General features: G+C 56.0%; 10 protein-coding genes across 10 annotated transcripts; 5 read left to right on the top strand and 5 right to left on the bottom strand.

Moving 5' to 3' along the window:
- The first annotated feature begins 55 nt into the window (after positions 1-55).
- Positions 56-1,055, top strand: L226DRAFT_485641 (uncharacterized protein). Its single transcript, XM_067677121.1, has 6 exons — positions 56-157; positions 214-331; positions 388-448; positions 519-639; positions 697-835; positions 903-1,055. Exons 1-5 carry the CDS (start codon positions 126-128, stop codon positions 821-823), a joined length of 459 nt encoding a protein of 152 aa, XP_067536039.1. The 5' UTR covers positions 56-125; the 3' UTR covers positions 824-835; positions 903-1,055.
- Positions 1,056-1,857: 802 nt separating this feature from the next.
- L226DRAFT_534374 (MFS general substrate transporter) lies at positions 1,858-4,379 on the bottom strand. The gene is made up of 12 exons (XM_067680656.1): positions 3,910-4,379; positions 3,800-3,844; positions 3,682-3,741; positions 3,606-3,618; positions 3,367-3,549; positions 3,132-3,278; positions 2,938-3,078; positions 2,804-2,881; positions 2,710-2,753; positions 2,611-2,657; positions 2,306-2,551; positions 1,858-2,170 (listed from the first exon to the last, which is right to left on the bottom strand). Exons 1-12 carry the CDS (start codon positions 4,201-4,203, stop codon positions 2,098-2,100), a joined length of 1,371 nt encoding a protein of 456 aa, XP_067536038.1. The 5' UTR covers positions 4,204-4,379; the 3' UTR covers positions 1,858-2,097.
- Positions 4,380-4,619: 240 nt separating this feature from the next.
- L226DRAFT_45098 (uncharacterized protein) lies at positions 4,620-5,479 on the bottom strand. Its single transcript, XM_067674986.1, has 6 exons — positions 5,361-5,479; positions 5,294-5,301; positions 5,186-5,238; positions 5,093-5,120; positions 4,903-5,040; positions 4,620-4,833 (listed from the first exon to the last, which is right to left on the bottom strand). Exons 1-6 carry the CDS (start codon positions 5,380-5,382, stop codon positions 4,801-4,803), a joined length of 282 nt encoding a protein of 93 aa, XP_067536037.1. The 5' UTR covers positions 5,383-5,479; the 3' UTR covers positions 4,620-4,800.
- A 2,280-nt stretch (positions 5,480-7,759) lies between these two features.
- Positions 7,760-10,246, bottom strand: L226DRAFT_44966 (uncharacterized protein). Its single transcript, XM_067674929.1, has 15 exons — positions 9,974-10,246; positions 9,872-9,924; positions 9,768-9,784; positions 9,654-9,719; positions 9,345-9,374; positions 9,264-9,293; positions 9,126-9,205; positions 9,023-9,063; positions 8,850-8,974; positions 8,773-8,795; positions 8,609-8,714; positions 8,542-8,549; positions 8,425-8,488; positions 8,332-8,359; positions 7,760-8,269 (listed from the first exon to the last, which is right to left on the bottom strand). Exons 1-15 carry the CDS (start codon positions 10,041-10,043, stop codon positions 7,811-7,813), a joined length of 1,200 nt encoding a protein of 399 aa, XP_067536036.1. The 5' UTR covers positions 10,044-10,246; the 3' UTR covers positions 7,760-7,810.
- A 1,353-nt stretch (positions 10,247-11,599) lies between these two features.
- Positions 11,600-12,585, bottom strand: L226DRAFT_507301 (DNA-directed RNA polymerase II). The gene is made up of 4 exons (XM_067678124.1): positions 12,513-12,585; positions 12,256-12,364; positions 12,105-12,194; positions 11,600-12,046 (listed from the first exon to the last, which is right to left on the bottom strand). The coding sequence occupies exons 2-4, from the start codon at positions 12,306-12,308 to the stop codon at positions 11,761-11,763; spliced, it is 429 nt and encodes a 142-aa protein (XP_067536035.1). The 5' UTR covers positions 12,309-12,364; positions 12,513-12,585; the 3' UTR covers positions 11,600-11,760.
- A 322-nt stretch (positions 12,586-12,907) lies between these two features.
- On the top strand, positions 12,908-13,616 carry L226DRAFT_462264 (60S ribosomal protein uL15; the record flags this gene model as incomplete). The annotated part of the gene is made up of 4 exons (XM_067675711.1): positions 12,908-13,032; positions 13,172-13,390; positions 13,455-13,508; positions 13,571-13,616. 4 exons carry the CDS (start codon positions 12,908-12,910, stop codon positions 13,614-13,616), a joined length of 444 nt encoding a protein of 147 aa, XP_067536034.1.
- A 678-nt stretch (positions 13,617-14,294) lies between these two features.
- On the top strand, positions 14,295-17,084 carry L226DRAFT_507294 (uncharacterized protein). Its single transcript, XM_067678123.1, has 4 exons — positions 14,295-14,768; positions 15,221-15,982; positions 16,042-16,504; positions 16,565-17,084. The coding sequence occupies exons 1-4, from the start codon at positions 14,556-14,558 to the stop codon at positions 16,807-16,809; spliced, it is 1,683 nt and encodes a 560-aa protein (XP_067536033.1). The 5' UTR covers positions 14,295-14,555; the 3' UTR covers positions 16,810-17,084.
- Positions 17,085-17,153: 69 nt separating this feature from the next.
- Positions 17,154-18,687, top strand: L226DRAFT_534368 (uncharacterized protein). Its single transcript, XM_067680655.1, has 6 exons — positions 17,154-17,613; positions 17,689-17,747; positions 17,806-17,902; positions 17,992-18,242; positions 18,310-18,404; positions 18,458-18,687. The coding sequence occupies exons 1-6, from the start codon at positions 17,473-17,475 to the stop codon at positions 18,532-18,534; spliced, it is 720 nt and encodes a 239-aa protein (XP_067536032.1). The 5' UTR covers positions 17,154-17,472; the 3' UTR covers positions 18,535-18,687.
- A 324-nt stretch (positions 18,688-19,011) lies between these two features.
- L226DRAFT_507288 (Pkinase-domain-containing protein) lies at positions 19,012-21,980 on the top strand (the record flags this gene model as incomplete). Its single annotated transcript, XM_067678122.1, has 4 exons — positions 19,012-19,923; positions 19,978-20,530; positions 20,795-21,265; positions 21,322-21,980. 4 exons carry the CDS (start codon positions 19,012-19,014, stop codon positions 21,927-21,929), a joined length of 2,544 nt encoding a protein of 847 aa, XP_067536031.1. The 3' UTR covers positions 21,930-21,980.
- A 1,353-nt stretch (positions 21,981-23,333) lies between these two features.
- Positions 23,334-24,059, bottom strand: L226DRAFT_462090 (uncharacterized protein; the record flags this gene model as incomplete). Its single annotated transcript, XM_067675697.1, has 3 exons — positions 23,334-23,495; positions 23,551-23,614; positions 23,704-24,059. The coding sequence occupies 3 exons, from the start codon at positions 24,057-24,059 to the stop codon at positions 23,334-23,336; spliced, it is 582 nt and encodes a 193-aa protein (XP_067536030.1).
- Positions 24,060-24,379: the final 320 nt, after the last annotated feature.

Genomic DNA, 24,379 nt, shown 5'->3' with positions numbered 1-24,379 from the left:
CCGTTATTGTCTTGGTTTACCGTGGCCGCCGGCGTCTCGCGTCGAGTTTGCCTCCGCCCGCCACCAGTCCCGCACAACGTTCCTCCGTCTGCACCTTACTACACGACGCGTTAACCTCGGTCAGAATGTCGCAGCCTATTCCCGTCAAGCACCCGCTGTAGGTTTCGTCGGAATGTGATATGAATTAGACGCGAAGCTTATCAGAGCTGCAAGGTCGATTGTGTTCTTGCTCCACATTGCGCTGGATGTGCCCATGGCCATTCAGGGACTGTGGTCGCCGCTCAACCTGCCGTTCCTGCAGATGACGAACACAACGCTAGTGTTCATCAAGGTACACTCATACTCGGACTCGTGCGATGTTCACCTACTTACGAAGACCTCCCGCAGATGTACGGCGCGCTCGTCGCAGGGACGTGCATCGCGTCGCTCCTATGCTTCAGTCTCCCTGGTCAGTGCCTAGTCTCGTGAGACATAATTATACTTATTTACCCACTGACGAATCACGACACACGCCACAGAGTTCCTCCCGGGCAAGCGAGCGTTAGCCATCGCGCTTTGCGTCTACCACGCCACGTGCTCGACCATCCTCTTCAACGCCCCGCGATTCATCCCCTATTCGCTCGGGGACCTCGCCGAGTCGTACGTCTTATTGTTTCCATGCAAGTAAAGGCTGGTACTCACGCGTGGCGTTCGCAGGTATCGTGCGACGCCCGAGGTTGTCTGGGGCACGTTGCACGGCCTCCTCGGGCTGGGCTTCGCGGTATGGTGGCAGGCGACGGTCCAGATGGCTGCTATGGCGGCACAGCTCACGAAGGCTGGGTGAAGATAGCGAGTTGTGCGTTGCTGTCCTTGGGCTCCCGGGCGCGCTGATGAATTTTGTTGTTTCCCACGCGCCGGCACAGGCCTGCTATAGCTGCTGTATCCTTGGGCTCTTGGGGAGGAATGTTGTCTTGCGGATCTAACGGAATATATCCTTGCTTGTTGTCATTCTTCCGCATCGCTCTCTTCACGTTTGTATGCCGCCCAGAATGCAACTGTGTGGCGCCACCTACGACGTACGATGCTGTGGAAGCAGAGACTTGGCGTGCCGCCGCATTACATGCAGGGTACCTCCAGGACTACACGCGGAGAGGGCGTTGTCGCGCGGTTTGATGAGCGGTAAGTGTCTACGCCGCTCATGCCGTTCGCGTCTGTTTGACCTTTTTCACAGTTGCGCTGTGAGTAGTCCAGGGCTCATGAAACGAACAGCCTGCCAGTGTGACATTTAGCATCCTGTCTAGGCCTGCCTTGCGGGCTACCCACTTCAAAGGTGCTTTCCTGCACGTCGGCCACCGGCGTTCTAGCTTGAGTTATAGACAGTATCGCCTAAGCTAGCGTTAAGACATGGAGAGGAAGCATGGAAGTTGTCTCAGCACCGATGTTAGTTACCTCCGTGGAAACGTCCGGCATGGATAGTCCCGGCGAGCATCGACTCAGATGATCCATTTGTCGTGAGATGTCGGACGAGCGCGTTGTTTCTCATACCTGGACTCCCGGTAAGTCCATCGGGGTGGAATCTTCTTACCGTGCAAATTCACCTGTATCCCCGCAGGAAATTAACCAACAATACCGTTTGAGAAGGCGCGCCCGTCTAATTCAATCCTGGAAGGTCGCGAAGCACGCTCACCGACAAACGAGGGTCCTGTCATGGACAAGACCCTCAAGGCCTCACGGCTCAGCAGGTGACATCGGCGTCCGTTTCTAGACCGGGCGTTCCGCGAACCTTGATATTTCTGCTAGCCTCTAGGTCTCTTCTTCAAGTTCCACTTCGACTCTCAGGAAATACTTCCACTACAGCAGAGAACACCATCGAACTTGCATCCTTCGTGCCTGACAGACTCAACAAAGATACGGCAGTTCGGTGGCAATAAGTACTGTACGAACGGGTCGGTGTGTGACCCGCGGCCGCAATGCTCGGTGTCAATGCGGGCACCCCCTCAAGTTCCGATCGACAGGTGCATGTCTGCGTCCACATGCCTCCTACTTCTGCGGGTGTCCATCCCCTCGTTGCCGGCTCCATCGCACCGTAGACCGTGGGAGCCGTGCGACTCTGACCTCTTACGTGGGCACGTACCGGGCCCGCGGGATGACAGCCCACAGCACGATAAGCGTGGACATCATCGACACCACGCTGCTCGTGTGGCGCACATAACGTAGCAGTTGTGATCGGTCGGTCGAGTTGGAGGAGGTTGCGTGTCCGCGTGGAGCAATTCAGATTGTGTCAGTAAAGCGTTCAAGACGGCCTATAAAGCAAGGAAGAACTGACAAGGGTTGCAGGGATGCGATCCCGAACTTCTGGGCTAGAAGACCGGTAATGAACGGGAGAACCGCGGATCCGGCCTGACCCGCGCCGGCGATGTACCCGGAGCAGGCCGTCATCAGCCAGCGCGGGAGGATGGTCGTGGAGTGGTTCATGAGGATGGGGAACATCGGACCGAGGAGGAGACCGACGAAGGAGACGGCCACGGCGTTCTCGATGAGCGATGGGACGACCCAAACGGTCACTTCGAGCCTGGTGTAGCGGGTTCAATTGAAGGTGTGAGATGCACGGAGAATGGACGCAAGGCTCACCCGATGGTTAGGATAGCGTACAGGAAGAGCGCGCGGCGCTCCCCGAGCTATGTCACAGATGAGTGAAGACGTTATCGAAGCTATGGTCGAGCGACTCACTTTGCGGTTGAGCCACAACAGGACGAATCGACCAAGCATGATGCCTGTGCGTCCGTGAGTGTGCTTCTTCCTTGCGACAGATGCTTCTGCTTACCGCCGAAGAAACCAGAAGAAATGTAACCTGAATTCGAGCTACCGCCGCGCTTTTCCAGAATGTATGTGACACTCCACCCTACATCCAGGCTGATAATGAGCTCTCCCAGGTGACTGTCGGACGATATGACTTACCGCCCAGGGTAACCTCAATACCGACGTAGATGAGGGCGAAGAAGGACAGAGCATGCACAGACTTGATGCGCATCATCTGCTTGAACTTGTTCGAGCCGGCATCGTCTTGCGCCGCGGACTCGCCCTCTTCCTCCATGATTACTAGGCACAAATGTGAGTACTCGCCAAGCACCGACAAGCCGAATAACGCTGACCTTCCTGACGCCTGCCACGGAAAACCGCCCACAAGAACGCCGCATTCGTGACGTACAGACCAGCCGAGATGATAAAATGGAAGGACCAGTGCTCGGGATCCTGCGCGAAGTGTGTCGCCACGAGCGGCGAGATCAGCGCACCCAGTCCTGTCCACGGAGTGCAACCCGATCCGCCATTCAGTCAGCAATTCAGTCCGTCAATACATGCTCTCGAGGTGTCAGCGAAAGTGCATACCGTATGTGCCGTGTAGCATGCTCAGCTTCTCCCGCGAGTTCTTCTTCAGGACGGCGACGAAGCCGGTCGCTTGCGCGGCTTGCAGGGAGAGGGTGACGCCGATGAGGAGGTAGGAGAGGCACAAGACTGGGAAAGGCCCTGATGGGACGATCATCACGTATGCACCAATCTGGCACACGGCACCTGTCGTGACCAAAGTGAGTGTCTAGGTAATAGAGACGGCGCGGTCAAAGGCTCACCCAGCACAAGAACCTGTGTGCATCGATCAGAATATTATTAGCAAGTAATGCTATGACAGATGGACCAGGCACCGACCTTCCCAAAGCCAAGACGGTCGGTCAGATACACGTTTATGAACGCGCCAGACAGGAACCCCTGGCGCCACGCGATGTCAGCCGAGAGGTGGTGTAAGGAAGAGGTAGTGGGGGCTTACGACGGCACCGCAGACGAAAAGCAAGGACACTATTGCGAAGCCGATCTGTGTAAAGCGAGTCCCATCAGTGGAACGTTCATTGTCACTGAGATATAGGCAATATCACTTACGTTATACTTCTCCTGTATCCTGGGAAGCATCGGGCCCGTGGAAGCGTCATGCCAGCCATTCACGAAGAGGGACCAGCACAGAGCTACGAAGTGGATAAGGCTCTTGCGTCGGTACTCTGCCTCGCGAGCGGGGTCAATAGGTGCGGGTGCATCGTCCTGGATGGACGGCACGCGAGCCTGAGTCCCTCCTCCGGTTTCGACGTCAGCATCGCCAGAGGTTGCTGTAGCGGCGGCGGTCTTGCGGATATCGGTCAACTCAACAGCTTCGCCATCGGCCTTTGAATGCGCTCGCATAATCTCCGCGCGGTGGCGGATCTGCTCCGCCGCGGGCTTGGGTACAGGCAAGTTGAGTGAAGATGCCTCCGTCAAGGCTGGTTCTGCCACCCCAGGAGGTGCCTCTGGCAAGCTCGGCTCGGCCACCGCCGACGTTTCGACAGCAGGACTGCCCGCCGACGTGAGTGATATCGAGCTCATCTACTTGTATGCCCTATGGCTTGGTATGGTCAGATCCTCCAAGTACTGGCATGGCCGACGTACTCGACTCGTACAGAAGTTATATGTCGGTGCTTACTACTATGAAGTTGTAGATAGTCTGTCGGCTGAATCTTGAGTTGAAGGACAATGTTGGAGTAGTAGTCCAAGTTCAAATGTAGTCGCAGAGGTGGTAACACTGCCATCAAATAGGTACGTACTAAGTACTCTGCAGCAGACTTGCCAGTTTCTGATGGCAGTTTGGTCCGGGTGATCGTCGGCAAAACCTTCTGAACCATGATGTAAGTTCCCTTCCTGGCGCTACCGACCCACGCAACTCCCGCATCCATTCACGAAGTACGACACTAGAGTCATATACATGCGTGGGGTCCTATGATGAGGTGTAAGCTGCCGCCTGATCTACCGTTCCCTAACCGCACACCGCACATGATACTGTCGGCAAATCCCACGACTCGGAGGATGAAGTATGTGTTTCAGTAGGATCAAGTAACCGATATTCACCTTCGGAGTCCGGGGCGATGCAGTTGGTGGACATCTGGAGGTGAGGGATTGGCTGCGGATATCATGGTGGTTGGAAGCTGCCGGCGTAGGGTTGCGGTCTTGCGGATGCTCAGGAGTAGATGGCAGCCCTATCCGAGTCCAGAGCGCGTTTCAGTGGCATTGTAGGGGGCCAAACCAAGGGAGTACGTACTGAATGTGAGAATACAGCGGGAACCCACCTACGATGCGGGTGAGGTCGGTGAGCAGGGATGACCAAGGTCTGGCGTGCGGACGGACGACGTACATCACACCGAGAAGCATCGGTAAACTGAGCGGCGACGCATACGAGCATGACGACTAGGAGCATGAGTCAATATATTGCAGTATTTTGGTAGTTGTGGTGAGCGCTCACGGAAGCTGCTGTAGGGCGTTGCGTAGTCAGCTTTGCGTCTTTCCTACACCGAATGGACAACACTCACACGACGAAGTAGGTACTGCCATCGCGGAAGAGGCGGCGATAGATCAGTGGCGTCTGGTCTAATGATCCATGCGATATGCACTTGGTAGCATTGAGAACAAACAACAGAGCTGCAAATGCACCCGCGTGATCAAGACTAGACACGAACTTTCGAAACCGAGTGTAGGTATCCTACAGAAACCATCCTTGTTAGCGCAACACGAAACCACGTCGATGAGGTCGACGTACCAAGAGAGCCTGTAGAATGTTGGGAAATGGGCAAGGATACGGCCTTTCATCGGGAAGAAGGACGGGAACGGGACTCGCGTTCGTTCAGTGGAGGGATATGGAGTTGATCGTAATTGTCATCTGCCCCACTGTCAGTCACAGAGACAGACGCCTGGCATGCAACGAGTTGACACGCACCGTCAGCTCTGCTGCAAATGCGAAGCCCAATACAAGTCGCACTATGACCAAGACGTTAACCACGTAGGAGTACATAGAGATCGGGGGTTAGAGATGATGAACCTCTCCGAGACTTGTTGTGCGGTGCATCGAGCCGGAGCATCAAGCACGTTTCTACGCTGAAGAGCAGAATGGATAGAAACCTGCAGGGTACGTCAGCAGCTGCTCGCTCGATTACGCGCGGACGTACCCAAAACAAAACATGAGGTAACTGGAGCAACTATAGCGTGCATGGGGACAACAGCTCTCGTAAAGATAGGCAAAGATACTACTCACAACATCGGCACGCGATTGGTCGCGAGCACTCTAGAGGACCGGCGTTAGTAACTAGTAAGACACTGGTAGGGCAACATGACTGGAATGGGTACTTACAGCTGGCCTAGAAGACCAAAATACCTCGAGATGAAGTAAAGGTACTTTGGGAACCCATTCGCAGAGCTTCCGTGTTATAAAATCAAATCAGTTATTGCAGGCAACGCACACTTGCAAGCAAAAGCGAGTACCTCCATACATATTCCACCTGAACAACAGAGACCGATTAAGTGGTTGCGCATGCCATCACATGGTGGTTACTCACCTCCTCATCCAGAGTCGTCACCAATCATACAACAGGAGCATAGCGGACGCAACTGAGAATCCGTCATTCTCTGCATCTGCCATCCGGCTAGAGAACTGACTTGCATGAGTGAGATGCGTATTCGCATATCGCAAGAGGAGTTGGACGCGGTCGGACTCGGACTCGGCCGTGCTCATTGACCGATCTGGATGGTGCCGTGTGAATTGTGGGATCGTATGGCCTCATACGAGCGTGGGGGGTCGGGCACATGGGGAGACAGAATATAAGGGAAGGGTATGGATAGAAGGTGAGCGGCGTCACGAGAAGTTGTTAGGGTGCTGCCATGGAGGAGACACCGTGCGTCGGGTAGTGTGTACATTTGCTTGCCCTGTCGTCGGTGTTCGGAACCGACTAGACACAACATTTCGTCACAATGCGGTTGCCTCCTCCCAGCGTTACCTCCGCTGAATGCAATTGTCGCACAGGAGTCGGCAGGCGGCTGGGACGAGACTATGTATGTATGCTAACGCCCGACAGACGCGCTCCTGCACCACACCGTCAACATACATACAGTCAGTACTCGGGCCGCGCAACGTTTTAGTCTATGGACTCACGGAAGGTAGTGATTCCAATACGTCAAGTCCTGACGAGCGCGATTAGTTGCGGGTGGCCATGATACTGGCTGTCACTCGCGACTCGGATTGACAAGAGATTGACGGTTCTGCCAACCAGTGTACAACCATTTCAGGTTCGTCGCCTGTGCCGCTTAATGGCGGGGGAGGAAGCCGATTAGAACGCAGGAGACGGCGCCCTGAAGGTCGTCGGACACAGCCTTGCGACGGTGGACACGCTGGATTGTAACACCTTCAGTGGTACCTCCAGATATGCCACCAGTACAAGTCCACGACCGACTGTACCCGGATGTCATGAGATGGTGGTTACTCACCTTCTCGTCTGGAGTCGTCACCAGATCGTACACGGTGAATACGGTGGATGCAACTGGAAGCGGATTATTACCGGTTTCCGCCAATATTGCGGACCTAGGACCTATTCATCCACGAATCACGAATACGCCTTAGTAAGCGTGGTTATAAGACAAATCATGGACGAACATTACCGGAGGCACCCAGCACAAGGAGATGGATATATGCGCATTCTATCGTGCTACATATAGGAAAATATCAATCGCCGACACCTACAAAGGGGCAACTCACCGCGACCACGAGACCGCCTGCTCGCGCAGCGCGCCCACTCGCCAACCGACGAGGACAGTACACGAAAGAGCGACATTCGGCTCGACACGAGCACTCAGAAGGCTATGATACACGAAGTGTCCGGAGTCTGCGATGATCTACGCGCTCTGTTCATGTCCGTATCCCCCGTCTCGGGCTCCAAACTCGGAAACTCATCCACTAGCACTCAACGATGCGTATGTGCACCGGATGCCAGGGCTACGGTTTCCACCGCCGCAACCACCGCACCCCAGTCGAGTCGTCCGACTCACGCCCCTGCTCCATGTAAATCTCTGACCGCTCTACATCCCGCTCTTGGTCCCCCTCTTTTGACTTCCGAGCCCACCGCGGTCCGCCGCGGGCGCCGTCTACAAGGTTCCAGTCGCGCAAACACCTCTCTGTCCAGTCGCTATCGCTTGCGTAGGAGGCGTGCGAGCCCTCAGTGGACAGGTGCAGGGACACGCGGCGCGGAACGAGTTCGATGGACTCCATACGCAGGCGCGGCTCCACTCCCAGTCCAAGGTGGAGCGGGTGCGAGCCCTCGAGAGACTGCGACTCTGACTCGGAGGTGGTACCGCCGGGCATGTGTATCTGCGGGATGTCTGCGGAGATCATGTTCGCCTCCAGCCGCTGGCGGCGGGCAGCGGTTTTGCGAATGCTGAGAAGGAGGTGGCAGCCCTTTTTCCGGAGGAAGAGGTGAGCGGATTTGGAGAGGATACGACGGTGAAAGGAGGGCATACCGAGTATGAAAGGACTGCGGAGACCCATCTGAATTGGAGGTACGATATTCAGCGGACATATTCCTCGTTAGCAGCGGTTACTGGGCGACGTACACGACGATGACAGACGCCAGAGCATCCTTGAAGAATTGAGCAATTGTGCATACAAGCATAAAGACTAGGCCATGGCTCAACAGAAAGCAGCTGGATTTTGCGAGTACAAGCACTCACTAAAGCTACTATAAGGTACTCTTAGCTAAGTGTCGGCGATGCATGCATCGGAACAGAATGCACTCACATGACATAGTAAGCACTGCCGTCGCGGAAGAGCCGGTAGATAAGTGGGGTGTGGTCTAGTGGTCCATACGATATACACTTGATGGCATTGAGAGCGAAGATGAGAGCTACACGCGGGGAAGAGTGAGTCGATAACGATGCCAGAAGTACGTGCAAAGTACGGACTTTCAAAGATGAGAATAGGAACCCTAGAACATGCATCAATATACCGTTGGGACCTGCTACCGTCTGAGCGAACGTACCAGGAGAGCTTGTAAGCCGCTGGCGAGACAGCAAGTACACAACCCCTTATTGGGAAGACAGAAGGGAACGGAACCAGCGTTCGTTCGACCGTTGGGAAGGACACGGCATTGAGCGTAATTGTCGTCTATGCTAATCTTAGCTTCGGGGTGTGAAGTTGGAAGGGATCACGTACGACCATCTCCGTAACGAATGCAAAACCCAACAATATGCGCACTGGAGACGCGTCATGAGCCGTCAAGCGTTGGAGGCGTTTTGGACAAGTGGAAGCGACATACCCCTCCTAGACTTGCCATACAGCGCATCTATGCGGAGCATCAAGCTCAATTCCACACTCAAGAGCAAGAAGAGCAGGTATCTGCTGCACTCGTCAGCCCAGGTTGCCTCTTGCAGATTGCGGACGCATGCGTACGTACCCGAAACAGAACATGAGGTAGCTGAAGCAGCTATGACACACATCAGAGTGACAACATTGAGCGATGATTGAAATGACCTACAACATCGGGAAAAGGTTGGTTGCGAGTACGCTGCAGGATGGGCGTCAGCCTGAGGCTTACGGAGGAGGCAGGAGAGAAGTTTCGAAGATTGGAAGGTACTGGCAAATCCTTCAAACTGCAGCAAGCACAAGGCGGCCATAAGTGTGCATGTCGATCTCATAGACTGTGGGATCTGGGCCGCGTGCGCGTGTCGGCCCGAACTCGAGCTAATATGACACGAGCATAGACACATGGCCGCGCTTGAGGAAATGAGGGCACAGATGGTGTATGGGGCGATGTGGTACAGGGGGTAAAGGAACGGGTACTCACAGCTGGCCGAAAATTCCGATGTACCTCGAGATGAAGTACAGGTACTTTGGCAGGGCATTTGCAGAGCTTCGAGGCCATCAGTTACCGTAAGGGTATGTGCTTTGGGGAACGTACCTCCATACATACTCCACCTTAACGGCGAAAGGGTACGTGGACATGGAGAGCGCAAGAAGCAAGGTCACCGATTGCACCCGAAGTCACGAAGCACGGTCACTCACCTCCTCGTCCAGAGTGGTCACCAAATCATACAGCAAGAACGTAGAAGACGCAGCTGGAGCCCTATTACCCTTCGAACACGCGCATATAGTCAGGTAACTGACCTGCATGGATGATCTGCCTGTTCGCCTGTCGAAAGAGGACCTGGAGGCCATCAGAGTCGCTCAGGCTCATGTACCCGTCTCGGTGCCGGTGCGTGTGGGATGGCGGCGGCGGGGGAGGGTGGCCTCATGCGGGCGGGCGGGGGAGGGAAGATGGGGGAAAGAAGAGAAGAGGGGTGGGGAGAAGAAGGGCGGCGGGGACGACAGGCTGCCAGGGAGGACGGCGGGAGATGCCATGCGTCGCGTCCAGTTGGTTGGCGTCCGCGTCCGGTTCAGTTGGACGTTTGGCCTTCCCGATGTCCGGAGCCGACCTATCCACTTCCTCTTTGCCCTTATTTGGCACAAATCTGTTAGATTGCCTCTTCTCATATCCGCCCTTTCCCGCCCGGCCCGCTCGCCGCCCGTCCGCGCAGTCGCAATCTTCTCTACTCAACGCCCGACATACACGCTTCTACATGGCCTCTGCAGTGCGACATTGGACTCGACCCGACGGCCCAGCGCAGATCCCGGGAGAGCAGTCCAACCTGCAGCACTAGCCATGCCACCCCACTGATCAGTGCGATCAATTACAGGTCGCCACGATGCTCGTAGTGGCTCGCAAATCGGAATATCGCACTTCCATAAACAATATCCATCCAATATGCAATGGCCCAGGTTGGGCAACCGCAACACATCCTGTAATTAGTATCATCGCGTCGCCACCTGTCGACGTTCTGACACCCACGGTCTACCGGTCATGGCATAGTTCAATGTCCAACCCTCATCCAAATGGCTTCTGATGGTACTACACTGACTGACGTGCGAAGCGACCAACAGGGTGGTACGGCAATATTGCTTAGTACCACTCCTCTGGGTGGATTCCTTGTGCGCGCATCGCGGTTAGGTTGAGTACGTATGTATATGAGGTCCAAAGGCAACTCACTCTTCATTCTCGTACGCTGGTCCATACGCATCAAACCTGCGAAGAATACTAACATGAGCGGTAATAAGGATGCGCATGTCGACGTCAATCAACATGTCCCGCGCATGTCCATCGCTGTTTTCTCGACGTCTGGCATCGCGTACGGCGTCCTGTCATGCCCCACCTTGCGGGGTCATAGTGCGGAGAGACGGTCATGTGTGAGTTACGAGTACAACTATACGCTGTCAACCTATAAATGAATGCCAGTGGGTACCGTATGATAACATGGGATGTTCCCGCGTGGAGTGGCTTCCGCAATTAAGTACTGCCCAACGGATCTGTACTCCCATCGTGACTATCTGCGCCGGAAGCAGACGAGGTGAGAGTTGAACTTGACCGGTAGGCACAGGACCCGTAAAGTCAGTCCTACGCGTTTATGAGCCAATCCGAACTCTAGAAGACAAGCGATTGCCATGCGTACCTTATCTGGGATTGGCGTGGCTGAGAGAAGTGGACTGCGGGACGGCGCTTGGCGTTCCCACTCTGTGAATTGGAGGATGGGTTTCGGATTCACGTCGAGTGGGCTTGCAGGATGCAGCTCTACATGGTCAGCTCGTCTGGCTATCATACTCACTTCCGTATAGAGCGAGGACAGGAAGGCGAGGCTCGCTGGACATACGTTGGACGTACTCGAGCAACGGGCATATTGTAAGACTGCGGCTGATTATGACCTGTAATAAACCGCTCAAGGGAGGGTTCGCTCATTGGCATAAGATACGCAGATAGGATCAGGTCAACGGAGAGATAGATAGAGCTAGAATACACGCATTAGCAGCGACATATGATACAAATCGCACCTGGCACACCCAATACCCCCACCGCCATCCTCTCAACCCAGATCTACATAGGTGCCTCCCGACTCCCACTGCGCGCCCGAAGTTGGCACGCCATACGCATCCTCCTGCACGCCGCCCTCGACGGTGTTCATGGTGAACTCGCGCTTAAACTTGCTCTCGAGGGTGGCAAGCGTCCCGATCAGGTCCGTGCAGGCCTTCTCGAGCACTGCTGCGGGGGTGACACTGCCGTCGGTTTGGATCTTGAGCAGGAAGTACGGGTGCAGGGGGTGGGGGACTTTGTAGCCAGCGAAGAGTACGTTCGGCATGCCAAGGAGCTGTCTGGAGCGTACTGGGTTTGGGTGGGCGTGGAGATGGAGGAGCAACTAGGGCGACTTACGAGCGAAGGAGGTTGGCAAGGGTGTGGTCTTGCTTTACGATCTTTATCGTAGCAGCGTTCGGGATCTTAGTGTCTTCCGTGACCTCAACTCTGTCGGTTGTGAACACACATGAGCTCAATGTGAATCGGGCAGACTCAGAATGGGACGCACGGTCGCTCTCCCTCCTCAAGAACGTATAGTTCATATCGATTTGGTGCGTTCATGACGCGTATCTACGACAAGACGACTTCCACTTCCAAGTATATCGAACGCAACGGACCTGTTGATATAACGTGTCAGCATTCGGATTCCACCAGGCAGGATAGCGTCGAGTATCAGGACACGTTTGTGATCACAGGATATCATCGACAATAAATATGGCTTCGTAGAAGCCAACATCATTCGAGGCAATTGGATAGACGACTTACCGACAAACTGCACCAGCGAGGATATGGCAAGGTTCAGCACAAGGGGTGTGAGAGCACGCTGAGGAAGCACCAAGACATGGGCGTTCCCATACAGAACGGTGCTTAGCGCCGGGCGTCTAAGTGTCCAAACAGGGCCAAACTCGCAGCCACCGCCCGAGAAATCGTATCGACCAGCCAGGCCGCCTCGTATACGCCGTCAACTCCCGCCCTCCTCAAGGTAAGTCAACGCTGCTGCTCGTCTTAGGACCGTTCTCGCTGGACTCTGCTGCTCTTGTGCTCCCGGATGGATGTGGTTTTGCGGTCAGAATAGCGGAGAACGGCGGTGGATTGGTCTTGGAACGGACGGATGACACTGGAGGGGACCAGACGCTGATTCGCCTTGGACTGTGCAGAAAATGCCGACGCGGTTCACCAAGACTCGCAAGCACCGCGGCCACGTCTCGGCCGGTCACGGTCGTGTTGGAAAGCACCGCAAGCACCCCGGAGGTCGCGGTCTCGCTGGTGGTCAGCACCACCACCGGTGCGTTCATGCATTTCTTCCTTCTGGAAAGGGCACTCCCTGACAATCTCATCCTCATTCCATGACATCCCATTCCCTCACCGAACTCCGTGCAACGCAATTGGAACGCTACTGGAATACGATGATTACTCGAATACAGTACGAACTTCGATAAGTACCATCCCGGTTACTTCGGTAAGGTTGGTATGCGCCGCTTCCACCTCACCCGCAACCTCCAATGGCGCCCCATCATCAACGTCGACAAGCTCTGGACGCTTGTGCCCGCAGCGGAGAAGGAGGGCCTCACGGAGAACTCTGACGTCGTCCCCGTGATCGACACTCTCCAGCACGGTTACGGCAAGGTTCTGGGCAACGGACAGTGCGTATTCTCTGTGTCGCTCGCCTGTAGATGGTTTTCTGACTGCACATCTCTCTCCCCGCAGGCTGCCCAAGCTTCCCTTCATTGTAAAAGCACGCTTCGTCTCGGCGAAGGCTGAGTGCGTACCGATTCTCCTCGAGTGTTTTCGCGTCGTGGTGCTGACTGTCTGTGTTCGTTCAGGGCGAAGATCAAGGAGGCGGGTGGTGTTGTCAAGCTCATTGCATAGTTTTGTATTTTGCTGCTGTCTTTTTTCACTCTACCACGACGACCTGCTATCACCATGCATATGACATGACGCTGCAAGGCATTCTATGCAATCCATGCTGTACAATTGCACCAAAGGACTTGTGTGTTAAATTTCACGTCGGAGCACTCAGTTCTGACATGTGGTGAAACCATTCTATCCTTATCCTAAGTTTCGAAGGCATGTGTGCCGCACGAATGTGGTGTGGTTTGCCCCTCGGCTTGTCCGGAGTCTATATGCTGCCCACTTACCCGTTGCCCCGCCGTCACTGAAAGATGTCTGCTCGCATCTATTCTGACTTGTGTGTCGACATCGTCTCGCACGGGCTTTCTAGCTGCGCAGCGGCGTGGGCGTGAGATGTTCAAGCCTGGATGTAGCTGGATGTCTCAGGTCGGTACCGCGGACCCCCGAACACCATGAGTACAGAATATTCATCGTGCTACCAAGAATTGTGTTGCAGCAAGGATCTCGCGTCTTCCAGCTTCAAGCCAAGCTTGCGCACATGTTCTGTGTGCGTTGTCTCGGCAAGTAACAGTAGCAAGTGAGTTGTATCGATGCAATGGTGGGATAGATGGTGGCGGAGTACTCGAGTCAACGTACGCGTGACTTACAAATCCAAGATTAGAAATAGAATACAGTGCATAGGTTCCGCGTCTAGTCCCTCCTCCCGTCCTCCCACCATCCTCCTCCTCTCCTACCACCATCGGATGGCCAGCTTTGCCAACTGGTGTGCGTAAAGCCCCACACTTGCTTGCCTTACTTCCATCGCCGCTTCGGTACCGGTGCCCTGGTCATTCGGCTGACCGCTGACGGCCTCTCGCAGACAACCATCAATACGCGACTTGGAATCGCGTCCGGAACATACAGCAAACACCCTACATCGCACGGGTCGATACAAACACATCTAGAACCGCCGCACGCATGGCGCAGACACACGTCGTCGTCGACATGAACAACGCTACGGGCCCGACGGCTGCCCCGCAGCCTGCTGCGGGCACCAAGAGTAACGACACCCTCTTCGGTCCCAACATCGGTGTGCTGGGCACGGGTCCGGACTGGACGGAACGTCCAGACAAGAGCGAGGACGTCCTCACCCCGGAGGTCGTCAAGAGTTGGATTGCGAAGAGCAAGGACGTGAGTGATTCCGTACTTCTCGGACTTGACGAGAGGAGGTGGAGGGACGGCTCAGCGCATGCCAGTTGAGGTGACGCACACTGTGCGTTGTGTTCTGTCGCTTGGAGAGCTCAGTCAGGCGTTGAGGGGACCACGCCTGAGCTCTTTGCAAATCAAGCCGGCTTGCCCGAGATGAGTGCGTGCGTGCGTTCCACGCCTCGACTGCGGTCGTCACCGTGGGTGTCCGGTCAGACAGGGATGACCGGACGTCCGGGGTTACACTCGATATTTCACCTGTCATGGTCAGGGACGGCTGGTGGAGACCCACACAAGCCTGAAGATGTACGTTTGCCTATGGTGTGCATGCCAATGCCATGACCCCTCTAATTTGTGGAGGAAAGGATGATATATAACGTTATCCACATTGGTCGCATTCCTTCTCATCTGCTGGATGCTGACTGTCATATTATTAGACCCGTTACTCCACGACCACTCTGCAAGCTCTCGTCAACCTCAAGCGACCAACCTTGCGACTGTCTCCCCTAGAGAACGACATATCCGAAGATGCAGATGCAGACCATGCAGACTTGCAGCACCACCATGCACTCGAGTTCGAGTACGACTGCGATGCGCCAAAGTGCGCTATCCGCGTGCACGTTCTCCTCTCTCCCAAGCACCCTATGGCTGGCAAGCCGGACGCGTCTGGCCTGTCTCGGCTGCTCGTCTTCGAGACCATCACCGATGGCGGATTCGGGAAGACGCTGAAGTTTGAAGACGGCGCGATGCTCGAGCTGGGTAGGTTCGACCACCGAGCGGCCTCTCCGACCGGAGAGACTGCCGGCGCCTCGACCTCCGACCCCGAGAAGGCCAGTCCTGCTGAGGCACCCTCTGGCGAGCCCGCGCAGCAGCGGAAGAAGCGTTTCACGAATTTCCACTTCCGCAAGCGGAACCACGAGCGGAATGTCGCAGGTCCTGCGCTTGCAGTCGTCGATGCCGACACGCATACTGCGGAAGGGGATGACAAGACGAAGGACGAGAAGGACGAGGATATGGGTGTCCGCGTGACCATCCGTCTCAGCGCGCTCGATGAGGAGGGCAAAGAGTTGCCATCTCCGAACGAGCAAGTGACTTACCTCCACATCGTTCGCTTCGGTGCTGCTCCCGTTGCCGTTGAAGGCGTCGAGGAAGAGGACAAGCGTCCGTGGGTCGTCAAGGTCGTCAAGCGAGAGGCTACGGTAGGCGCCATCTATGCAGCTATGCTTCGTCCGTATCCTCACTTCTGCGTCATCCTCAGATTGGCATGCACACGTTCCACCTGCACGAGATCTACGGTCTCTCCGCCAACTCGACGACCTCCACCCAACCTACGGCCCCTCCACCCACTGCACAGCTTGACACCCACACCTACCCTCCTGCAGTCCCTCCCACCACCACGGAAGACGAACCGTTGTCAGAGTGTCTTCTCTGTCTCTCCTCGCCACGCGAGGTCGTTCTTCTTCCCTGCCGGCACCTTGTTGCATGCAGGGAGTGCGCACTGAACATGATCGAATTCGGTGCGGGTGGTACGATCGTCCACAACGACAGCGAGACGACCACTCCCGGTGCGGATGCGCCCGCGACGGAGGGTGCTGCCGAAGGCAACGCTGAGGGTGCAGCTGAGGGTGGCCCTCCAGTTCCTGCTGCTGTGCCGATCGTTCCTGCGAACCCACGACGCAAGAGGAAGGCAAAGGGCTGGTTCTGCCCTGTTTGCCGGCAACGTATGTTCCTGCTGTCCCTCGTTCCTACCTTCTACCTATGCTGATGCTCCCCTTCTCTAGCGTACACTTCGCTGCTGCGCATTACCACGACGCCACCGGAGAAGGACGAGGGCCGCGACTCCTCTTCCATCGAAGATCACGTCCCTCCTCCTTCAGCCCCGGCGGCCAGTGCGCCGGCCGTCCCGCCTCCCACTGCGCAGCCTGAGCGTGGGAGGTTCGGTGGCTTGCTCCGCGCCTTCGGCCGCGATCGCGCACCTCAGCCTGACGTTGAGCGTGGGCAGGCTCCGGCTGCGAACGCCGCGTGAGGGTTCTGATGGTCCTCTTGCCTGTCTCTCGATCACTGACTCCTGGATTTTGTACTGTCTTGCTCTTGGGGACGAGTGTATGATATTGCGAGGTTCTCGCAGTGTTGTGATGGATTCCGGTTTCGGACTGGACGTGCTCTTTGCCACGGTGGAGGATTTGTGTTATTATGCCTATTCACCTTGTGTACGTGCTGTTGTATTCTCAGGTTGTGATCTTCTATCCTATGCTACTACTGTTTGCTAAGTGTTCAATCTACGTTGGTTTGGGTCACCTTCAAGTGTTTGAGCAACGAGTGCTAGTACTCTACAGAGTGGCAGCTGCGCAGAGTAATTCAGTGGTCGGCCGCCACTGTAAGCGAGAGCGCTACTCAACGCCCTTCTCTCCCACCGGTCCGAGCATCGCCGCCTCCGACTTGTCTCCCTACTACTACTCGACCTATTGCTAGACCCAGTCGCAACTTGCATTGCTCTGCTCGACTACACTCTTTTGGAAGCTGGATTTCGTTTGACGTGGGCCCGACACGTACCCCCAGTCTCGACTACGCCCTGTCGGACTCGGACCCTCTGTACTCTATAAGTGCCTGAGCTCGAAGCTGCGCGCGGCCTCGTGTTCCCTAGTCCCCAATCTACGACCTCACGTTCTCCGGTGGTTGAACTTGAAGAATGTCGACAGATCCGTACGACGCGGTGCAGCAGGAGATCCAGGCTTCGCTGCAAGCGGCCGCGACGCTGCGCGCGTCGTTCTTGCGTATCCGCAGCACTGCGAGGGAGGATAGCGAAGAGCTTGTGTGGGCTCGCAATGAGGTGCGTGTAGCTTCGTTGTGTTTGTTACTCGTTATTAATTCGCTGATTACGTGCGTTGCGCGCATGCACCAAAAGCTGAAAGCTACACTCGCGGCGCTGGAGGCGGATTTGGAGGACTTGGAGGAGAGTGTGAAGTGAGTAATTGCACCTCAAAGACGCATCTTGACTTGGCCTCATGCTCGGAATTGCCAGTGTTGTCGAGACTACCGGTGCAAGGCAGTTTGGGCTGGAGGAGTCCCAGGTCATTGAGCGGCGACGGTATGTCGGCCATGTTCGCCGCGAAATCGAGGTATGTCTCGAGCCTTGGTGTGTCTTCTTGTCCCCTTCCGTCCTTGTCCACGTATCAGAATGTTGATTCTGGGGTTGTTTTGTTCCTAGACGATGCGCGGGGAAGTGGACGACGGCCGCCGCTCACGACCGACTTCTATGCTCGGTCCTTCCTCACGCGCCGCAGCGGACGCGCTCGCGTCTGCTCCGGAGCCCGAAGACTCGCAGGCTGAGTGGGCGAGGCAAGAGCAGGAGCTCATGATGAGGCAGCAAGACGAGACTATCGATACCATTGCTGGGACTCTGAACACTATTCACGAGCAGGCGGGCTTGATGGGCCGCGAGATTGGAGAGCATAACGAGTGCGTGCCTCCTCCTATATACTTCCCAAATCGTTGCACACTGAACGATTGACCTGATGCTTGCTAGGATGCTCGATGACCTCGAGCGAGGCGTTGACCATTCGGACGCAAAGTTGAGCACAGCCATGCGCAAGATGCGCAAGTTCATCCGGCAGACCGAGGGTACGTTTTCCAGTTCCTGGCTCTATCTCTTGGACATTGATCAGTCGCGCCAGAAACGAAGTCCGGCTGGTGCATTGTGATTCTTATCATCGTTCTCATGGCCCTGTTGCTGGCCGTCATTCTTGTATAATGCACGGAGGTATTGACGTTTCTCGACTACTGTATGGTTCCCTAATTTATCTGGCACGCTCCTTGGGACTTTTGCATCGTTGTATATTCCTGACCAATTGAACTATAGCATCGTGAACAGCTGTTGATACCATATTCCTATTCCTCAGCCTGCAGCTCGGCCTGGGTGCCGCATCGGCTACACGTGGTTATTCGGTCGCGTTGTTTGCGTGTTGTTTGTCCGGCGTCACCGGTAGTCCTGGGGCCGCGACACCTCGACGTTGGCTTTCCTCCGTACCACCTCCTGGTCGTGCTGGTCGGCGACAACGGCGACGAACTACACTTCTACCACTACACCACACCGCTATCCAACTAGTACCCACCTCTTGTCGACGGCGACGACGGCGGGCAACACTTCTACTACGACGTCGACGTCGAGCAACTATTCTACTATCCCCCATAATCCCTAGGTTTCTCTTCTCACAGTGTTCAGTTCAACATGTCGTCCTCCGTGGACGCAAGCCCTCCCCGCGCACCGCCGGTCAAGTATGCGACCCCCCTCGGCACCCGTTGGCAGAAGGAGAAGGCCGCCGCAGGTTCGAACGCATTCGAATACCCGGATGACGCCAAGTATGTCGGCCCCTGGATCATCGGCGAGTGCGTCGGGAAGGGCGCCAGCGGGCGCGTCAAGATCGCCCGGCACCGGCGTACTGGTCAACTCGCTGCTATCAAGATCCTCCCGCTCCAGCCTTTCCTCTCCTCGCGCAACTCGTCCAATGCGCAGGCTAAGGCGGAGAAGCAGCGCCTCGGCATCGACAGGGAGATCATCATGATGAAGCTCATGAACCATCCGAACATCATGCGCATATACGACGTCTACGAGGGCGAGAAGGAGCTCTACCTCATCCTTGAGTACGTTGAAGGCGGCGAGCTCTTCGACTTCCTTGTCAACCGCGGCCGATTGCCCCCTCTTGAGGCGTTGGCGTACTTCAAGCAGATCGTCTATGGCCTCAACTACGCGCATACCTTCTCCATCATTCATCGTGACCTCAAGCCGGAGAACATCCTCATCCACTCGCTCAACCCGCCGCTCATCAAGATCGCAGACTGGGGCATGGCGGCCTTCGCTCCGCCCACGTTGCAGTTGGAGACTAGCTGTGGCAGTCCACACTATGCTAGCCCGGAGATCGTCAACGGCCACAAGTACTGCGGGACGGCTACTGATATCTGGAGCTGCGGCGTCATCCTATATGCTCTGCTTACTGGGCGTCTTCCTTTCGACGACAAGAATGTGCGTACTCTGCTCACGAAAGTGAAGGCCGGCAAGTACGACATGCCGAGCTTCGTGGACCCATTGGCGAAGGATCTCCTGTGTCGGATGCTTGTTGTCGATGTCAACAAACGCATCACGGTGAGTGTCGATATTCGCTCGTTTGTTGGTAATACTGATCACTAGTCGATCCAGATGGCCGAGATCTTGGCTCATCCTTGGCTCGACGGCCAGACCCCTGGCATCACCTATGTTTCAGCACCTCCTGTCTCGGAATTGGCTAAGCCTCTACCGTCTGCACTGCACATCGATCGTGACCTGTTCGAGTCTCTCTGTGTCATCTGGGGTCGCCACGCCGACATCGAAAGCATTCGGCTAGATCTCCTGAGTCCTGCTGGTTACGGCACCTTGGCTAAGGCTTTCTACTTCCTTCTGCAGAAGCATCGCGAACAGGCGATGGAAGAGCATGGAATTCTCATGGACCTCGACCAGGTGCTCAACACGGCTGGAAAGGTCATTACCAAGCAGTACGCAGCTCCCCGCTCGAAGCCTGGCCGCCACTCTTTGGACCTCGCTCGAGGTGCTCCGGCTATACCTGTGTCCTCGCTTCTGCGCTCAGATCGCCCTGCGCCTCCTCCACCTTCGCGCACGCCTTCTCCTAAGCCAAGGCTTGCAATCAACACTACCGTACATGCACCTACTCGCCCTCACCCACCTTCTCCTATTGGTCCTCGTCCTCAGAAGCCACGTCCTCAAGCCGCAAGGAATTCCGCTGTACTCACGAACCGGCCATCCTTCGTGCCCAACCCAGACATCACTCGTGCTCGTTCTCAGACTATGGGCCCTAGCCAGGTTGGCCAGGACTTGCATCATCCGCGTCACATGCCTCCACCAATGCAGCGCAAGACGGTTAATGTCGAATCAGCGGCTGGCCAGCGTCCCGCGGTGGGGTCCTCGACTCACGGCGGATCCAGTACGCGCGCGTCTCATTATGCCGTCTCTCACCCTGGAGTTATCCACGCACCTGTGCCCCTTCCCGCTGCTCCTCATCCTATGCTCAGCGCCGCTCACGGAAGTCCGATGCTCACAACACCTCGGTGTCCCGATGTGGACATGGAAGATCACGTACAGTCCTATGCATCCTCTGGGAACGCGCAGTGGTCGATGTCGGATGGCGATCGTATGCTGCCTTCGCGCATCTCAAGACCGGAACACCGACCTTCCGTCGACGGTGGACGTCGCAACTGGTCAATGCCAGATCATCCTCAGAGCGGTTGGTTCAAGCCGGCTGGATCTGAGAACAAGGAGAACGGGCTTGCGTCCGTCACACGTACATCGCAACCGGACTCTACGTGCAACTCGGGAGGTCTGGGCTTCGGACACTCCGTTCCCTTGTCGAAGGAGATGGGCAATGTGGTATTCATCCACGAGAACGGTCACGGCCAGCAGCACTATCCAGGAAAGAAGGCCGGGAAGGGACGACGTAAGCTCTTCCGAACGATAGTCGGTTACGATGGCTTGTTGCTGACTGCTTTTCAGCCCCGCCACTGGACTTCCACGGTGGGCCTGTCCTACACAAGCGCCCCACCTTCTCAGTCGGATCCCCTCGGCCAGGCTCACCTCCATCTTCGAGCATGTCCCCGGCTGTTGGCGAGTTCAAGGGCTGGTTCTCGAACCTGTTCCATTGGAAGGTGCAATCAATAGTGCTGTACTCGGTGCTAGATCTTCCGACCACGCGCTCTGAGACCATACGGCTCCTCGAATACTTCGGCGTGTCGCTTGCCGTTGAGGACAGGAGCGGCTTTAGCGTGCTTCTCTGCCGAATGGACGACGTCCACGATGGCTCCGTGATCGTCCAGAAGCAAGTTCGCTTCCGCGTCGAGTTCTCGTCGTGCTCCTCAGCTAGCTACCCCCCCTCCATGCACGGGACGCCTCGCATGGGCCAGATGTCCTTCCCGGGTGCGAGGAGCCGGGCGGACGGCCTTGCAGCGGGGTACGAGACCGTTATCGGGATTGCGCTCGAGAAGGGCTCGGTGACAACGTTCAAGAATCTGTGCCAGCGGCTGCGGAACGAATGGCGGCTCGATGCGCTCGTATCTCCGACTGCGGCGGCGACCCCCGGTATCCAGCAGCAATTCATGGTCTGAGATGGGAGGTGCGGGTGCGGAGTCGGAAGCGGGAATAGTATGGTTGGAGGGGCGATGGGGCCGTTGGCTAGCACAGGCCGCCAGCGCGTCCATTGCGGCGGACACTGATTGCCATGGACATGACTACATGACGAGACGACACTAGGTCAGCACTATTGATTCGGGACACGTTGCTAGTTAACCACACTCTCTTACTCAGCTAGTGTATGTACTGCGTACATCTACATCATCTCTATAAACATCTGCATCTAGAACGCCACGCGAGTTGCGAGGTGGGCCTGCGCCGCTCGTGGTCATCCCGTGAATATCGGCATATCGGACTGCCTCGCGACGAAAGTTATGTCCTCGACCACGTTTCGTTCGGCGCATCACGGATAGAGGGAGTGAATGCCCGGCGCGGCGTGAGCTACCTCCATAAGTCCTATTCCCCGCAAGGCACATCTTAAATAACGGAGTCGGTGCCGTGGAGGACGTGAGGCTCAGGGCCGGCTCAATATCGTCGTGAATCATGGCCATGATTGTCGTTCCAGCGGGGTGTGCTCGGGGTTACCTGCGGGGTGTGCAGAGTTGCAGGCGGAAAACTTCGTCTCTATGCAGGCGGAAGGCTGAAGAGTGGGTCAGAGAAGCTGATGCAGGCTGATTGCTGGGCGGTTTCCCGGTCGTGAAGGGGAAGACGTTCCAGTGGGCTGGCAGAGGGTTGAAATTTTGAGCCTCGGAGCACGAGATGCACGAGATGCTGTTTGGGATGTCAGTCTGAGTCGTGTCGATTATGGCACGCTCGGGCTTAGGCTGCCCTTAGGCTGTCGAGCTTCGATTCCTGGGCAAATATTATCCCCGTCTCCACAATACAAAGGATGTGCTCCGACTCGTTTATTCATAGAGGTCTGTGGTCAATGCGAGATGATGATCTATCTGATTTGAGTCGTCAACACAGAGTTGGGATTGACTGAATAGCGAACACATCAACCGCACTGGTTTGCGGTCGGGACAGATCATTCGGTGCAATGAGCAATCTCGGCGGCGCTGGATATCGTACCACTGCAACTTGACGAACCCAAGTTTAGCGGTCCGACATGTGAAAGAGAACGCGAGCATGGACGACAATGAACAGTCACGAAAAATATATGCATACAGATAACCGTTACTAGAAAGCGAGGACAGCGAGGTACATGCGACATCTATTAGGCTAGTCTAGAGGCAAACATGCCGGAGGCAGGGATTTATGTGATACAGTGGAGGAGCAGGTGAGAAGAGATCGCTAGAAGACATAGCAAGAATACGAGGGTAACAAATACATACAGGTGTGACACAAGACCAAGATGATCGATGATCAAAGAAAATACGTTGCACGTGTGGCTGTACAGTGTACTAGACTCTGAGACAGCATCGAGCGGGATTCGGGATCTAGTCAATGCTCGCACCGCTGCTTAGCAGGACAGTCGCAACGAGCGCGGGCTCAAGAAGGCTTAGCTGCATCGCTTCCTGACTGAGCTCGAGCGTGACCGAGTTCGGCACGCGAGCGATGCGGCAGAGCACTCGGGGGGTGCTGGTGTTGACCTTGTACATCTGTCTCGGGCACGGCATTCAGGGACGGCGGAGGTAACGGAGCACGAGGACGTACGCAGATGAATCCTTGCATCGGCGCCCATGCGTATTTCACGCCATTGACCTCCATGACTCTCCGGCTGCGCCATGCATATTCTTAGTACGCTCGTAGCACCACAGGAGAGTTGACTAAGAAGAGCGCAGAAGCAACTGCTCAAAGTCGACGCACCTCTGGTCCGACGAAAGCCTCAGCCAGTCACGGACGCGCTGCTGCGCCGCGATGCTCCGGACTTCCACGGTCGCGTTCGGCTGCCATTGCACCATGGCAGCGCTCCTGCTCTCGTTGTCCTTGAGGACCGTGCATGCTGGCGCGGTCGCCTCCGTCACAACGCGGTAGAGCGTGCGCTGCTGCGGGCCGATGATGGAGGAGTTGAGGATGGTGCTCTTGAAGTTGACGAACTGAAACGTGACGCTGTCGGCCTGGATTGCAGCCGATGCTGACGGGGAAGCGGAAGGAAGTGCACCGAAGAGCGAGGGCGCGCCGCCGCCCTGTTGCTGCCACTGGCCTTGTCCGTAGGGGTTCATGGCAGGGGAATCTTGGAGTCTACTGGTGGATGAGGCGAGGGGTGTGTAGGTTGTGTCGAGCAGAGGCTGCTGGTTTGTGCTGACCGTAGTCCATGTCGCAGGGGTATATATACAGCGAGAACGTCGAGGTGACACTTAGCCTTCGTGTGGCGAAGCATAGCCGTTCAGGGGACCCGTATGGATGACTAGGAGGATCCGAGCATTTTGCCGTGAGGCGTCTCAGTTTATGGTCAGGGCAGGGAGTGAGGTGGGTGAGGACACCCAGAAAATGTCCCGACGCAAGTCCAGCCGTAGGAGAGCGGACATCTCGGAGTGGACTT

The sequence above is a fragment of the Lentinus tigrinus genome (assembly GCF_003813185.1).
Source record: "Lentinus tigrinus ALCF2SS1-7 unplaced genomic scaffold L226scaffold_10, whole genome shotgun sequence".
In the NCBI taxonomy this organism is placed as follows: domain Eukaryota; kingdom Fungi; phylum Basidiomycota; class Agaricomycetes; order Polyporales; family Polyporaceae; genus Lentinus; species Lentinus tigrinus.
Note: the sequence above shows the minus strand (reverse complement) of the source record. Positions and strands in the feature narration are given on the sequence as shown.

Coding starts and splice junctions, on each gene's coding strand:
- L226DRAFT_507301 (XM_067678124.1), bottom strand. CDS start 12,308: ATGAACGCACCAAATCGATATGAACTATACGTTCTTGAGGAGGGAGAG. Junction 12,195..12,255: donor CTTGAGGAGGGAGAGCGACC/GTGCGTCCCATT, acceptor CACAACCGACAG/AGTTGAGGTCACGGAAGACA. Junction 12,047..12,104: donor CTTGCCAACCTCCTTCGCTC/GTAAGTCGCCCT, acceptor AGTACGCTCCAG/ACAGCTCCTTGGCATGCCGA.
- L226DRAFT_45098 (XM_067674986.1), bottom strand. CDS start 5,382: ATGGCAGTACCTACTTCGTCGT. Junction 5,121..5,185: donor CCGATGCTTCTCGGTGTGAT/GTACGTCGTCCG, acceptor CCCGCATCGTAG/GTGGGTTCCCGCTGTATTCT. Junction 4,834..4,902: donor CATCGCCCCGGACTCCGAAG/GTGAATATCGGT, acceptor ATTTGCCGACAG/TATCATGTGCGGTGTGCGGT.
- L226DRAFT_485641 (XM_067677121.1), top strand. CDS start 126: ATGTCGCAGCCTATTCCCGTCAAGCACCCGCT. Junction 332..387: donor CAACGCTAGTGTTCATCAAG/GTACACTCATAC, acceptor GACCTCCCGCAG/ATGTACGGCGCGCTCGTCGC. Junction 449..518: donor CCTATGCTTCAGTCTCCCTG/GTCAGTGCCTAG, acceptor CACACGCCACAG/AGTTCCTCCCGGGCAAGCGA.
- L226DRAFT_44966 (XM_067674929.1), bottom strand. CDS start 10,043: ATGAGCCTGAGCGACTCTGATGGCCTCCAGGTCCTCTTTCGACAGGCG. Junction 9,064..9,125: donor GTATGGCAAGTCTAGGAGGG/GTATGTCGCTTC, acceptor ACGCGTCTCCAG/TGCGCATATTGTTGGGTTTT. Junction 8,360..8,424: donor CTGGCGTCTGTCATCGTCGT/GTACGTCGCCCA, acceptor CCTCCAATTCAG/ATGGGTCTCCGCAGTCCTTT.
- L226DRAFT_507294 (XM_067678123.1), top strand. CDS start 14,556: ATGGCGCAGACACACGTCGTCGTCGACATGAACAACGCTACGGGCCCG. Junction 14,769..15,220: donor GGATTGCGAAGAGCAAGGAC/GTGAGTGATTCC, acceptor TCATATTATTAG/ACCCGTTACTCCACGACCAC. Junction 16,505..16,564: donor CTGCCCTGTTTGCCGGCAAC/GTATGTTCCTGC, acceptor CCCCTTCTCTAG/CGTACACTTCGCTGCTGCGC.
- L226DRAFT_534368 (XM_067680655.1), top strand. CDS start 17,473: ATGTCGACAGATCCGTACGACGCGGTGCAGCAGGAGATCCAGGCTTCG. Junction 17,614..17,688: donor TTGTGTGGGCTCGCAATGAG/GTGCGTGTAGCT, acceptor ATGCACCAAAAG/CTGAAAGCTACACTCGCGGC. Junction 18,405..18,457: donor GTTCATCCGGCAGACCGAGG/GTACGTTTTCCA, acceptor CAGTCGCGCCAG/AAACGAAGTCCGGCTGGTGC.
- L226DRAFT_534374 (XM_067680656.1), bottom strand. CDS start 4,203: ATGCGAGCGCATTCAAAGGCCGATGGCGAAGCTGTTGAGTTGACCGAT. Junction 3,079..3,131: donor CCGTGGCAGGCGTCAGGAAG/GTCAGCGTTATT, acceptor ATTTGTGCCTAG/TAATCATGGAGGAAGAGGGC. Junction 2,658..2,709: donor TGTTGTGGCTCAACCGCAAA/GTGAGTCGCTCG, acceptor TCTGTGACATAG/CTCGGGGAGCGCCGCGCGCT.